The sequence below is a fragment of the Felis catus genome, chromosome D2 (genome assembly GCF_018350175.1).
Source record: "Felis catus isolate Fca126 chromosome D2, F.catus_Fca126_mat1.0, whole genome shotgun sequence".
NCBI classification, from domain to species: Eukaryota; Metazoa; Chordata; class Mammalia; order Carnivora; family Felidae; genus Felis; species Felis catus.
In genome coordinates this window covers 45,059,724-45,074,431 of record NC_058378.1, presented here as the reverse complement: position 1 = coordinate 45,074,431, position 14,708 = coordinate 45,059,724, and the positions used below count along the sequence as shown (strand labels likewise).

The following is a 14,708-nucleotide window of genomic DNA, read 5'->3' as shown; positions in this document are numbered from 1 at the left end:
AAAAAAAAAGTTATTTTTTTAATGTTTTATTTTTTGAGAGACAGAGACAGAGGGTGACCAGGGGAGGGAGGGGCAGACAGAGGAGACACAGAATCTGAAGCAGACTCCAGGCTCTGAGCTGTCTTGCACAGAGCCCAACGCAGGGCTTGAACCCACAAACACGAGATCATGACCTGAGCTGAAGTCAGACACTCAACTGACTGGGCCACCCACATGCCCCCAAACAGTTTTACTTTTAAATGACCATAAAGAGAAAGAAAAGAAAGAGATGTTAGGAGTTACACAAATGACTCTGAAATAACCCCAGATCGAGAACATTGACATGAAGGAGGGATTGGAGAGTATATTAACTGAAGGTGAATAAAAGGACTACGAAGCATCTACAAACAGTTGCAGGAAGGCTAATGTTCAAAATGAGCTTAGCCCTGCAGAAGACAAAATGTAAAGATCAACTAAGAAGGGGTTTCTCTAGCAATGCTAGAAGACCGCCAAGCAATGGATGTGTTGCTGAAAACCAGGAGGTGATGGAGGACAAGGAAAAAGCACTGTTACATGGCAGCTGCTTTCCCAGACGCCGGAAGAGACCCTCCAGGGCTTCTGTATTCTTGGTGAGTGGCTGCCCTCATGATCACACCCTGGCCAAGAGAACACTTTGAGAGGGCTGGAAGGCAGGTGTGACAGGAAGAATTTAGAAAGGACAAGTGTTGGAAACTGAAGAGCTAAATGTTAGACTCTTTCTTATGTTAAAAGAACACAGACTGTGAAGTTTAACAACTAATTTATATTAGTGAAGTCAGTTTGTGATATGCCTCGTTTAGGGGCATGCAAGATACGGGTTATTACTGCTGAGCTCACTGCTCTAACCACAGTTCTTCCTTCAATATTTTTAGTGATTAAAAAAATGTATAGAATATGTGGTTGATAAACATGCAAATGGCATAAAACTGCAAGAAATAATTAAATTATCATCCCCCCCCCCCCACAAATCCTGCCAAATTACAGCAAAGGGCTAATTCATTTTTTGTTTTTATATTTATTTACTTATTTATTTTTGAGAGACAGAGACAGACAGAGCACAAGCAGGGGATGGGCAGAGAGAGAAGGAGACCTAGAATCCGAAGCAGGCTCCAGGCTCCGAGCTGTCAGCACAGAGCCCGACGTGGGGCTCAAACCCACAAACTGTGAAATCATGACCTGAGCTGAAGTCAGATGCTCAACCGACTGAGCCACCCAGGCACCCCCAAAGGGCTAATTCTAATATGATAAAATTTAACAGAGACAGGCATATAACAACTATTTTCAAAAACTCATTCCATTTCCATCCTCTTATTTGTGGCAAGAAACCAAAGAATCAATATAGAATCTAAGAGATATGGTTCAGCAGTAGCATGAGTGGAAGACGGGGATTTTAGCTGACAGGTAGCTCAGTATGTTTCAAAGTGTGGTGTAACAATCCAACATCCAACATCCAACATGAGATCTGGCTGTATTTAGGAAAAGGAAAGGAGTTACTTATTCTCTGCGTTCCCCCCTCCCACCCCAGGTCGGACCACACTCAATTCTGCATATTACGCTGAGAAATCAGTGTAACTCTGAAGCTGATCAGACATGGAGCAGTGGAGGGGACTGTGAGCTATCATTTTCACCTATAGGCAAAGACTATAGGAATGGGGAGGAACACAGGACCACACAAACAGACCAAAAAACGTCCTTCACACAGTAAAAGGCTGTCATATGAAAGAGGCTTTAGATTTGATCCAAAGGGGCAGGGAGAGATTTGTAGTCATTAGGAGGAAAAGCTTTGTAAAGATCACGTCAGGTCATTAGTACAGATGAAATAGATGGTCTTGGGAGGTAATGAGCCCTTGTCACTAGAGGTGTCACACCTAGAAAATAGATGGGATGAGGGGTGCCTGGGTGGCTCAGTTGGTTAAGCATCCAACTCTTGATTTCAGCTCAAGTCATGATCTCACGGTTGGTTATGAAATAGAGCCCTGGGGTTGGGGTGGTCTTAAGATCAAGTCCCACATCGGGCTGGCCATGGAGCCTGCTTAAGATAGTCACTCTATCTCTTTCTCTCTCGGAGGAGGAGGGGGAGGGGAAGAAGAAAATAAATTGGCGGGGGGGGGGGGGGGGGGGGGGGGGGGCGCGGGTGCCTGAATGGCTCAGTCGGTTAAGCATCTGACTGCAGCTCAGGCCATGATCTCACGGTTCGTGAGTTCAAGTCCCGCATCGGGCTCTCTGCTGTCAGTGCAGAGTCTGCTTGGGATCCTCTGTCTCCCTCTTTCTGCCCCTCCTCTGTGTGCTCTCTCCCTCTCTCTCAAAAATAAACATTAAAATAAAAGAAGTAGATGGGATGCAATATATGTGTGTGTGGGGGAAGGGAGATGTGCAGAGGGGGCACATGGATCCCAAACTTTTAGCAGAGATTGGAACATATATCAATCCTGAGAGTTTCTTAATAATGTGAATCATTTCCTAAAATAGTTGAAGCTTAAATTTGTGTACAAACGGTTCTATCTAAAGCTGGAAGAATCCCTGGGGCAAAATTACTATACAGGATTTTGAAGAGATTAGGTTTATAACCAAGAGGCATGAGGATATTCATAAACTCTTTATTACCAGCCCTTGGATGCCTTTGCTGCTGCTGTTAAAACAACTCCACTGAGATTTCCTTACAAGGACTTAATGTTTCTGCATTCTCAGAGTGATACAAAGGTTATTCTTGCCCATCACCTTGAAGTCTTTCCAGTCAATTTGATAATCCACAGGTGATACTGTAACATTTTTTTTTGCAGTCATGACAATTTAGAAATAGGATATGATTTAAAACGTTTTTTTAAAAGTAAAATAGGGGCGCCTGGGTGGCTTAGTCCGTTGAGCGTTCGACTTCGGCTCAGGTCATGATCTCTCAGTCTGTGAGTTCAAGCCCCGCATCAGGCTCTGTGCTGACAGGTCAGAGCCTGGAGCCTGCTTCGGATTCTGTGTCTCCTTCTCTCTCTGCCCCTCCCCCACTCATTCTTTCTCTCTCTCTCTCTCTCTCTCAAAAATAAATAAACATAAAAAAAATTAAAAAAAAAATAAAGTAAAATAATCTGGAACTTCAATTACCACAATCATATTACCTGAATTAAGAACTAAGCTTCCTCCAATATACTTGGTTTATAAGAACATAGAGTGACGTGCAGATCAGGCACACTTCTCCTGGGGAAATGAATACTTTTCACGTGGCCCCTCCCTTCTTTATTTCACAGGCCCTAAATCAGATCTTACCTTGCACTGAAAGTCAGATCCTTCATATTTCATACACCCTGAAGCTAATGTGGTTTCTCCTTGGTCATCTTCTTCTATGATGGCAAAGCAGTGCCCATTCGTTCTGAAAGAAAAAAAAACCAAAAACCAAAAAATATAACTTCACATTGAAGACATGATGAACTATCATATAATTTCAGTATTTTACATATATACGTTTTTGCTTTCTATTTGGTGATATTCAAAGAGCATACAGTTATTAGTAAAGTACAAAAACAGGACATTATCACTTTCATAACAGGGCGACAATTAACTGATGACACTCAGTTGTTCAGGGAATTTTTTTGGCTAGTAAGCCAATTCTTCAATGTCCCCAAACAATATGGAATAGAATTACATGACCATATATAAATGTGTTGAATAGTTAACATAAAATAAAGTAGGAAAATTAAAATGGTTATATAAATCAGAATTGGACTGGGAGCTCACTTGTATCAAAATAATATAAAATTAATTAAATATCACAATATCACGCCTATCTTTCTGTAAAATATTTCGACCAATTTAGAATTACAAGATTTTGAGTGAGTTTGTTTTTTTTTTTTTTTTTTTGGTAATCTCTAAATTTTCTACAGTAAGTATCAGTAAACTTTATGATAAAAAGATCATTAAATAAACTCAAAACATTAGACAAATACCAGATTCAAATCCTTCTATCTCCTTTAAAAAGCTGTATTACAACGTTAACTCTGAGAAAAGAAACATCAATCATTTAATAGTACTAAATGTTCCCATACAAAGAACAAGAAGTTTTTTGGCTCTTTGTAAAAGATATCATATAAAATTAAAGAAAAAAAAATGAAGACAATGTAAACAATTCTTAAAATAGCACTAAATGCAATCCTATTCCCATAACTTTAAGGACTACATAAAGTACTTACATGCATGTGTTATTAATAGCATCATCCGGGCAGTGTCCTGAGCAATAGCACTTTAAAAAAGGCAAAGTATCCTCTGGTGCTAAGGTTACTCCATTTTCTGATTTTTTCTGGTCAGAGTCTGATTTCATCCCAGTACCATGGAGCATACTGTCCAGATTCTGCCCTGTATTCAAGTATGAAATTTGTGAAAACATCATTTCCGAAAAGCTAATTCTTCCATTTCAATTTTCAATGAGAAATTTCTAAGCTTTCTTAGTGCGTAATTATTATGTAATGGCAGCTTTCTTATGTAATGGCAGCTAATGTGTTTAATTAAAAATACATTTCATTCAGGGATGCCTGGGTAGCTCAGTCGGTTGAGCGTCTAGCTTCGGCTCAGGTCATGAACCCGCCGTCTGTGGGTTTGAGCCCTGCATCGGGCTCTGTGCTGACAACTTGGAGCCTGGAGCCTGTTTCAGACTCTGTCTCCCTCGCTCTCTGCCCTCCCCCGCTCCCACTGTCTCTGTCTTTCAAAAATAAATAAACGTTAAAAAAATACATTTCATTCATACATTTAACATTTGTTAATAACCTATGATGCACAGAGTACTGCCCCAGGTATTGTTGGACATATGGAGAAGATTATGTCACAAGTTTTGCACCAGTGGAAGACAAGAGTGGCAGACATACAATATGGTCATAACCTACAAGAAAGGTACAAAATGGGAAATGGCTTCAGGGAAGGCTGAGATTATTTACAATTATTAAAAAATACACAAATTATGGGGCACCTGGGTGGCTCAGTTGGTTAAGCGTCTGACTCTTAATTTCAGCTCAGGTCATGATCTCAGGGTTTGTGAGATTGAGCCCTGTGTTGGGCTCTGCACTAGCAGAGAGGAGTCTGCTTGGGATTCTCCCTGTGCCTTTCTGTGCCTCCCCTACTCGCATGCTTTCTCTCTCAGAATAACTAAATAAACTTAAAAATATATATATACAAATTATGGTTCTTAAGCTCTTTGTCTCAAAACTTGGGACTAGCTTAAAAACAATAAGTGCTCTATTTGTGCCTCTATGCGGAAGTGGAGTTACTAAGCATCTTGCTTTGGACTTTAATTGCTTAAGTAAGGGTATTGTGAGAGCATGGGGACTAATCATATTATCTGGTGCCCTTTATCTGAAGGTCACTGGTTCGAATCCAGACTATGCTGCCAGAAACTGAAGGTTACTGTAGGGCAGTAGTTAGCTTATGAAAACAGAACTGTGTTTTTGCATTAGAGTCAAGTAGCCTCAAATGACAGATACTGTCATATTTGGTACTGAATCTTTCAGGCTGAAAGCAGAACAGAACTTCTTAAAATGTGTGAGTAATTCTTCCCTCCCTCTGAATCAGCTGAAATTGGCTAGCTTATTCCTTGGAGGATTGACCTCCAAGGAATAAAATGTAGAGCCAAACAGGTGTAAAATATTAAGAGAACTGCGTATAAGCAACATTTTATTATAAAGTTCAAGCATAATGTAGACTTGACTTAAAATGTAGCCATACTGGTGAGATGAAGAGAGAAAAAGTAACACATATGCACACATTTGATAACAGGAAGAGAATGTGCTGCTAATTAAGTTTTAGCGATTCCATGCCCAGAATTTTTTTTTTTAATGTTTACTTATTTATCTTGAGAGAGAGTGAGAGTGGACAGGGAAAGGAGCAGAGAGAGGAGGGGAAAGAGAACCTCAAGCAGGATTGTGGGGCTCGATCCAACGAAGTCTTGAGATTATGACCCGAGACGAAATCAAGAATCACTTACCGAATGAGCCACCCAGGCGCCCCTCCACGCCTTGAATTTTAATAATCTTCATTTAATCCTTTAAACTGTTAACAAAACTTAAAGACCTCATTTATGCTAGCAATGTCAACTGCAAAAATAAAAAAAGGGAGGGTAGTGGCCAGGAAAGGAAGAAATCCACTAGGCTAAAAACAAGGAGACCTGGGGGGCGCCTGGGTGGTGCAGTTGGTTAAGCGTCCGACTTCAGCCAGGTCACGATCTCGCGGTCCGTGAGTTCGAGCCCCGCGTCAGGCTCTGGGCTGATGGCTCAGAGCCTGGAGCCTGTTTCCGATTCTGTGTCTCCCTCTCTCTCTGCCCCTCCCCCGTTCATGCTCTGTCTCTCTCTGTCCCCAAAATAAATAAACGTTGAAAAAAAAATTAAAAAAAAAAAAAAAAACAAGGAGACCTGGATTGTGGTCTACTATTCTCCTACTGTGGTCGTACCACAGTTTAGTTCACTGGGTGATCACGGAGAAGCCACCACTTCTCCAGGCCTCATTTAGTGAATAAGACTCCAGGACTAGAGGACACCTGAAGTCTCTTAGCTTTCAAACCCATCATAATAACAGAAGGAAGCATCCGTTTAACTATGGAGAAAAATCATCAAATAATATACCACATGCAATTAATTTTCCAAAAATCTAATGATACACAGAGAAAGTGGTAGTGTTGTAGAAATGACACTGAAATAACAGTGAGAAGTTAAGGGTTCAACTCCCAAATATGTCCACAGGTGGTACTCTCTGAATCTCATTCTCTAGCTCTAAAAAACAGTAATAATAATTCCTTCCCAATTCACACCAAGAGGTTATATACAGAAGAAATGAATAGACAGTAAAGGGCTTAATTAAATATAAAATAAGGTACAAATGGAAATATTATTTATTTACAAAGATTGTACTGTACTTAAAGATCACGGATACCTAGACTATGCAAAGTTCTATGATGGTTAATACACACAATTTCCCAAACACTATCTGAATTTAGGAAATAAAAATCCTAATTATAATAATTTGCATTTGGAACTTATATTACCTCAGATATTTATTTAACAAAACACTAACTAGAGGCCAGCTATGTGCAGGCAAGTTACTGAATGCTGGAAACTGATGGAGTCCTTGAGAAACTTGGAGGGCAGTGAAGGGGAGGGGCGGTAAGCACGCAGATAAACACAGTGTGAACAGGGATACAATACAAAGGTAAACAAAGGAAGGAGCCTGTAACACAAACTCAGCCTGGGTGTCAAAGGCAAGAAAAACTAAGCTGTATCTTAACGTTATAAACTTTCCCAAAATAGAGGCCTAGATGCAAAGAAAAATAGGTAGCAACAGCTTCTCTGCACCACCTCCCTAGGTGACAGCGCCCATTCCCACAGTTTAAGCAAATCTGTTTATGGTTCCTAGATTTACCCCTTTAGCTTTGACCTGCTTGTAAGTAATCTCAAAATTACCTTGTCCAAAATGGAACTCTTGACTTTTCTCTTCAAACCTGTCTCCCCAAGTCTTTTGGCTCACTCTCCAAAATAGATCTCAAGTTTTTCCCATTTTTCTCCAGCTCACCTGCTATTACCTGGGCCCATCATGGCATGCTACTTCTGAGATAGGAATCTCCACACTGACCTCCCTATTTCTGTTCTTGGCCCCTCCAATCTATTTCCCATACAGGAGCCAGAGTTATCTTATAAACATAAATCTGATCCTGTTCACTCCCCTGCTTAAAACCAATTAATGGCTCCATATGCACTCGGAATAAACTCCAACCTCCTTCACCATGCCTACTGCCAGCAGGATTTGGAACCTCTGTACCTCTCCAACATCAACTTATAGCACCTGTCCTCCACCATGCTCAGGCACGCGGGTCTTCCGTCAACTCCTAGAATTTGCCAATCTCTTTCAAGTCTTGCATTTACAATGGCATAAAATTATGGGGTCTGGGCTGGGCTGAAGCTCTAGGATGTATCTCAAAACAAACACACGCAAAAAATATTTAAAGTTTGCATGCTCTAGTGTAACAGCTCAGAAAAAAAAAACACAAATATATACGAATATGGAGACCAATAGCTAAAAGATACAAGTAACTACCTACAGGCACATTTACACCATGTTCCTTTGTCATTAATGGTAATTTTTGGCATCAATGATTTTACTACATTTTTTAAAATGTTTATTCATTCTGTGAGAGAAAGAGACAGAGCATGAGTAGGGGAGGGGCAGAGAGAGAGGCAGACACAGAATCTGAAGCAGGCTTCAGGCTTTGAGCTGTTAGCACAGAGCCCGACGCAGGGCTTGAACCCATGAAAGGCAAGATTATGACCTGAGTCGAATTCAGACAGTTAACCAAATGAGCCACCCAGGCGCCCCTGACTTTACTGCATTTTTATTCCCGGCTAAATAATTTTTCTCACTTTCCTAGTAATCTATGGGTTTCCTTTGTACAAAGCACAGAAACTCCTCCCCTGTCCTTAAAGCAGAATGTCTAGAATAGGAATAATTAGAAAGCAAAAGGCAGGAGGGCTGCAGAGACCAATGGGACATCAATGCATTGCATGTATGAAGTAATCAGTAACAGTTCTCCTTAATCTATGTGCTACGGCGCATGAGTACTGAAGGCTGCTTTCAAGTCGCCCTTCTGAATGGGAGTTTATACAGCACTCATCCTATTTCTTCTTCATCACTAAATACTGGGTGTGTCAGGCACCGACAATTTCTCCCTTAGCCACACACTGCTGGACTGTGAAGAGGCATATATGAATCTGATGGACAAGGCTATATACTACATACACACTATATGAGTGGCTGAGTGCAACATGTGGATAAACCTCTGGGTTATATGTATATACCCCTCTGAGCACGAATTGAGTATTTCTACCAACACCAGCACTTTTAGTATATGCATGTAAGAAGGGCATGTATGATGTTAGGTAGACAAATGTGGTACCCTGCAACAGATGCCATTAGTTGTTTTCTCCCCTCTACCTTGCTGGCAACACACACACACACACACACACACACACACACACACACCCCACACCCCTTTTTAAGTATTTGCTCCTCCTCCTGTGATTCAGAGAAGCACAGACCTACCCTCAGTAGAGACAATTATTTTGTCTAATCCAACAATTTCAGTTTCCTTCCCCTTGCCACTGTTTATACAAAAGCATAAATTAATTCTGGCCAATAAGGTTAGAAGGAAGTCTGCTGGGGAGGGGAAGGCAAGGGAAGGGGAGAGGTGTCTGAGGAAAGATTTCTTTACCAATTAAAAAGAGCCACGAGAAGGGTGCCTGGGTGGCTCAGTTGGTTAAGTGTCCAACTCTTGATTTCGGCTCAGGTCATGATCTCACGGTTCATGAGATCAAGCCCTGCATTGTACTGTGCGCTGACAGTGTGGAGTCTGCTTGGGATTCTCTCTTTCTCTCTTTTTGCTCCTTCCCTGCTCACGCTCGCTTGCTCTCTCTCAAAATAAATAAATAAACTTCAACAACAACAAAAAAAGAGCCATGAGAGACATCCACTCCTCTTCTACTTGATGTTGTCAACCCAAATTTGCCACATCTGCATGTGACATCTGGCTCCACAGTAGCCACCTGTGGCCATGAAGTAAGTTAACCCAGGACTAAATTAATAGGTGGAGTACAACACTGTTGAAATAGAGAAAGAATGTGATGAGCCACAGAATTAACTTACCGAAGTTGCCCTACCTTCAGACTTCTCGTTTTGTGATACAACATTTTCCTTATTGTTTAAGCTATTTTGAATTGTTTTGTTTGTAACCTAAGACTGAAAACATCTTAAATGACAGAAGAGATAAAAATCTGTCCCAGACTCTTTTAGTTGTCCAAAGGATATCTATTTTCCCTGTCTTCTCAGCTGACCAAACTCTGGTCTTGGGAAGCAATGGACTGAGATGAATCTGAGCTGACTATGACAGTCAGTCCTGTCTCTCAGTTTTCTAGTAGCCTTAGCAACTGTCTCAGTTTATCCAACAAAACAAGATAAAATCTGCCAGCAGAAGGTTAGTTTCTGGGGACAGTTTGCTTTCCTGAAGTAATGTCCAGTTGAGGTCAGCGCTGAACCTTTCCCCATTTTTCCTTCCTCCAGTGTAGGTACAGAAGCCATTTTGTAACCATTAAGGAGAGGCCAAAAAATTATAGATGTCAAACTTGACACCACTGAACTACTGAATGAACACCAGGAGATACCTACCATCTACATCAAAAATTATTTGTTCAAGTCACTGTTTGTGGAGTAATCAGTTACTTAAAGCTAAAATCCACTTCTAAAATGTGTGACCAAGCCAAAAACAAGGACTAAATAGCTATTAGATGTTAATATCAAGTGACTCATTCTTCTGTTCCAACTTGAGTAACTTAATCGCAACGTAAAGCACTTTAATCTTAATCATAACATTTAATGTTCATCTAGGATATGTGTTATTTACATCTAGGATATGTGTTATTGGTTCTATTTTATAACAAGAAAACCAACATATGGAGCAATTTATTTTCCTAAAACACAACTGACGCCCAAGTCAAAAGTAATTTCCACTAATAACCACTCTGCAATCCTTCTTAGAAATAGCATTAGAAATAATCCTCTAAGAAATAACATTTTCTTCTATGTTGGTTTAGTTCTTTTAAGACTGAAGTTTTTTTATGTTTATTTTTGAGAGAGAGAGAAAAAATGTGAGTCGGGGGAGGAGCAGAGATGCTGTCATGCTGTCGATGCGGGGCTTGGACTTATGAACCACGAGATCACTACCTGAGCTGAAGTCCGACTCTTAACCAACTGCACCACCAGGCGCCCCAAGACTAAATATTTTTATCTTATCATTTTTTTATACTGAAATTTATTGAACATTTTTTTTAATGTTTATTTATTCATTTTGAGACAGAGAAAGAAGGACAGTGAGAGGGAGACAGAGAATCCCAAGCAGGCTCCGCACTGTCAGCACAGAGCCCAACACAGGGCTTGATTTCACAAACCGTGAGATGAAGACCTGAGCTGAAATCAAGGGTCCCATGCTTAAATGACCGAGCCACCCAGGCATCCCTTTATCTTATCATTGGAACCAACTATCAAACTAATCTTTTTGAGAGGAAATGTAACAAATTTTGCTCTTCATCACAGAAATATAATTCTTATTGAGATTTTTTTATTTATGCCTGATAACTAAATATCAATTTATTTCATCTAATGAAAGTTTATTATAGAGCAACTTGAATCAGGGTAGGGAAAGAATTTTGTATCATATTGCCTGTGTGATCTATATAGATTTTTAGAAAATTTAACATCAAATACTGATTACCTGGGGGTAAGGTAGGAAATCTTATTATTAATTTAACTCATCTTCAAAACTATGACACTTTGGTTAATGCTGATCAACAAGACATACAACAAGAGCTGTTAAAATAAAGGTGTTTTATTAAATAATTTGGTATTCCACACACAAAAAAGTGGCTTTTGGAAGTGGGCTGTGTTCTGAGCAAGAAAATAATAAAGATATTAATTACACCTATGACAAAATATGGAGAAGCTCTAGATTTTATTTTTATGTTCACTCTTTAAAACGAAAATGTTAAAAAAAAATTGTGCTCTTAATAGTATCTCTTGTTGGTAGATATTAACCTTTGTCGCTGTGAATGAAGAAACATTATGAAAAAACGATCTGTGAAGACATAAACTTAAATGAAGATGCCTAATAACTTTACTCTAAAATCCTTTTGCAAAGTAGTACTATCTCTTCAGTATGGAATAATGTCCTAATTAAACCATACAGGAAAAAGCCCACGTGCAAATATAGCCCATATGACCCACAGAGTCATGACAATAATTTCCTGTTTGGGAGTTACAAGCAGTGAACACAAAATTACAATGTTGTTAGTAAGTAAAACTTTGAGTATTCTATGAAAAAATTTTAGTATTAGCACACGCAAGTGCAACTTACCATTCTGAAGATTTTTAATGACAAAATGATTTTTTTAATTATTTACATTTATCCCTTATTGTATTTTAAAGAGGACAGGAATTTGAAAAATTAAGTCTTCAGTTTCTACTACCTATGTCTTAGTCTTACTAGGTCAGATACTTTATTTTATACTTTATCTCATTTAATCCTCACAAGACTTAATATTGCACATCATAATACCTATGTTACGGATAAGAGAATAGGTTCTGAGAAGCTAAGATTTTACAAATACTTGAAAATGTTTCTATCACAGTCAAGTTCAAAATTACCTGGCATGTATTTGTTCTGTGCCTCACTCTTTGCCTCTTTATTTAAAAGCTATGCTGGCATATTAGCCTAACTGTTCAAAAAGGGACATCAGTTGAAAGATCAATTGCAAGAATGAGTGTTTCAAATATAGAAATAAATTACTAAAAAATATAAGATTACTTAAAAAAACACTGATTTACCTTGAACATAAGAAGTGATGAACAGATAGGCTCCCAATAATCTGATGTAAATATACAGCTGAGTCATTGTTCAGTTTTAATGTTTCCTGTATACTGTGACCTCTAATAACTGGTCTTGTTAGGTCGCTAATTTTAATTACTCTTATTCAAAGAGATTTTCTTGTAAAAGGTCTCAATCACTTGACAATGACTCCAACTTCCACTGCTTTCTCTTGACTCCTGAAAGATAAAAATTAAAAAAAAGGTAATGAATATAACTGAATTCTGGAAAGTTTCAAAACTAAGAGAGAAAAACAAATGCTCAAACATACCTTTAAATGATGAAATACATTTTTAAAGATTAAAGCTATCTTTATTTACAACAACAACAATAAAAAGGCACTGTAGTTCAGAAACTTAAATAATTCAGTAATAGGTTGCCACCATTCCTGATCTTAGATTAACCACAGATAAAATAAATACACTAAATAATCCCAATAGTCTTTTCTGGCTGCTCTAAGGATTGTTTTACTACTAACAAGAACATTTCTAAATATACTAAGAATAAAGCAGGAAAATTTAACTTTAAAATACGAAGCTATTGGGGCACCTGGGTGGCTTAGTCGGTTAAGCATCTGCCTTTGGCTTAAGTCATGATCTCACAGTTCAGTTCGTGAGTTTGAGCCCCACACACTGGGCTCTCTGCTGTGCATGCAGAGCCCGCTTCAGATCCTGTCCCCCCTCTCTCTGCCCCTACCCGGCTTGTGGGCTTGTGCACAAGTGCTTGTGCACACATGCTCCTTCCCTCTCCCTCTCCCTCTCCCTCTCCCTCCTCCTCCCTCTCTCTCTCTCTCTCTCTCTCTCAAATAAAAATAAATAAAAACTTTAAAACACGAAGATATTCATCATAATCTTTCAAATCCTAGTAGATGTGACAAAAACACCTCAAATCTTTATAATAACTCATTCTATAGAAAAAAAGCCTACCAAGATAATCATACACATTAAAATATGCAGTGTGTGTCATCATTAAAACAAATATATCTTAAAATTATTTTCCTAAAATATTGCAAATCTGACTTCACTAGTATAAAATTGAGTTTTTCGGATGGATGATGTGAAACATAACCTCCCCAGTTAAGGTTTGGTTATTATAAAATAGTTAAATAGGTAACAAAAAAAGCCACACTAGTTTGTTTATAGACGAATATAATTCTGTTTTTCCTCCCATCCTATTGGTTCCAGCAATTTGATTTTACTGATTTCAGCCTAAACTATTCCTGAATGAAAAATATTTTATTTATGATGCAATTACTCCTGGCGTGATTTCTACCATAAATAACCTGAACTTTCTATTTTATCAACCTAAGAATTTTCCACTTTAATTGGCTCTCCAAAGACACTGACAGGATTGAGGAAGTAAGGTTTACAGAGTGTCAATTATATTGTGTATTTTACATATGGCTTACTTCCAAAATCTCTGCCATTTCTCACTTCTCTACTATGAAATTAAACTGCTTCCCATCTTCAGAAGTGCTGAGAGTGTAGGGTGTAAAGTGTAAAATAATTACAGAACAACATCTACACTATGACTTAATTGCATTTCTTGGGAAAACTCCCTTCTTGAAATTATACAATTGTGATTCTAGGGATGCTTGTTTCAGGTTTCAAAGTCAAAAGACGTTTGCAGTGTAACTCCAACCGTGATCTCTCTCCATACTTCCATTTACCTATTAAATGTCTCTGCTAGGATTACACACCACGTGTCTAAATCAAATGTATTAACTTTGCTTCCAACCCTCTAGGCCTGCCTCCTCCTCCTCCACTTATTATCACAGAGGGTGGCGCCATCTCTTCAGTCACCCAGGCCAAAAGTCCTGACATCACTTCTGCCTCTCGCACTAGCTCTCCTGCCTCCATATTTTCACTCACTTATTCACTCACTCCCTCACCTACCCACCCACCAACAGCACTTTCTGAGTGCATATGACAAGTGCAAGGTACTAGAATACAAATACGGATATGACCATCTCTGCTTCAAGGAGCTCACAGTCTTGGACAGGACACTGACTGCTATGACTGGTTCCATATTTCAGTGCTACTGTTTTTCCTCATCAATTTATTTAAAGATAGTATGTGGTCTAGCCTCACTACAGGGACAACCAAGGCACCTTGCAAAGCAGCCGGTGAGGCTCTAAGCACCTGCCACTTTCAGTCCCTTTCATAGGCAGGGAATTACGTGTGATTTCAAATATAGAAAATAAATATGAGACCTGTGACTGTTATCTGTGGGCACAAGTTCGAATCCTGATCTGCCGAAAATA

The 14,708-nt window shown here is 39.1% G+C and overlaps 1 protein-coding gene across 1 annotated transcript in view; it reads right to left on the bottom strand.

The window, feature by feature from the left end:
- The window catches only part of BMPR1A (bone morphogenetic protein receptor type 1A), a 137,880-nt gene that overhangs the window by 20,152 nt on the left and 103,020 nt on the right, over window positions 1-14,708 (bottom strand). Inside the window, exons 3-5 of the mRNA XM_023240628.2 lie at window positions 12,406-12,624; window positions 4,194-4,356; window positions 3,274-3,376 (exon numbers count right to left, since the gene is read on the bottom strand). Coding sequence (XP_023096396.1) covers window positions 3,274-3,376; window positions 4,194-4,356; window positions 12,406-12,472 — 333 coding nt within the window. The 5' untranslated portion in view covers window positions 12,473-12,624. The remainder of the gene's footprint in view (window positions 1-3,273; window positions 3,377-4,193; window positions 4,357-12,405; window positions 12,625-14,708) is intronic.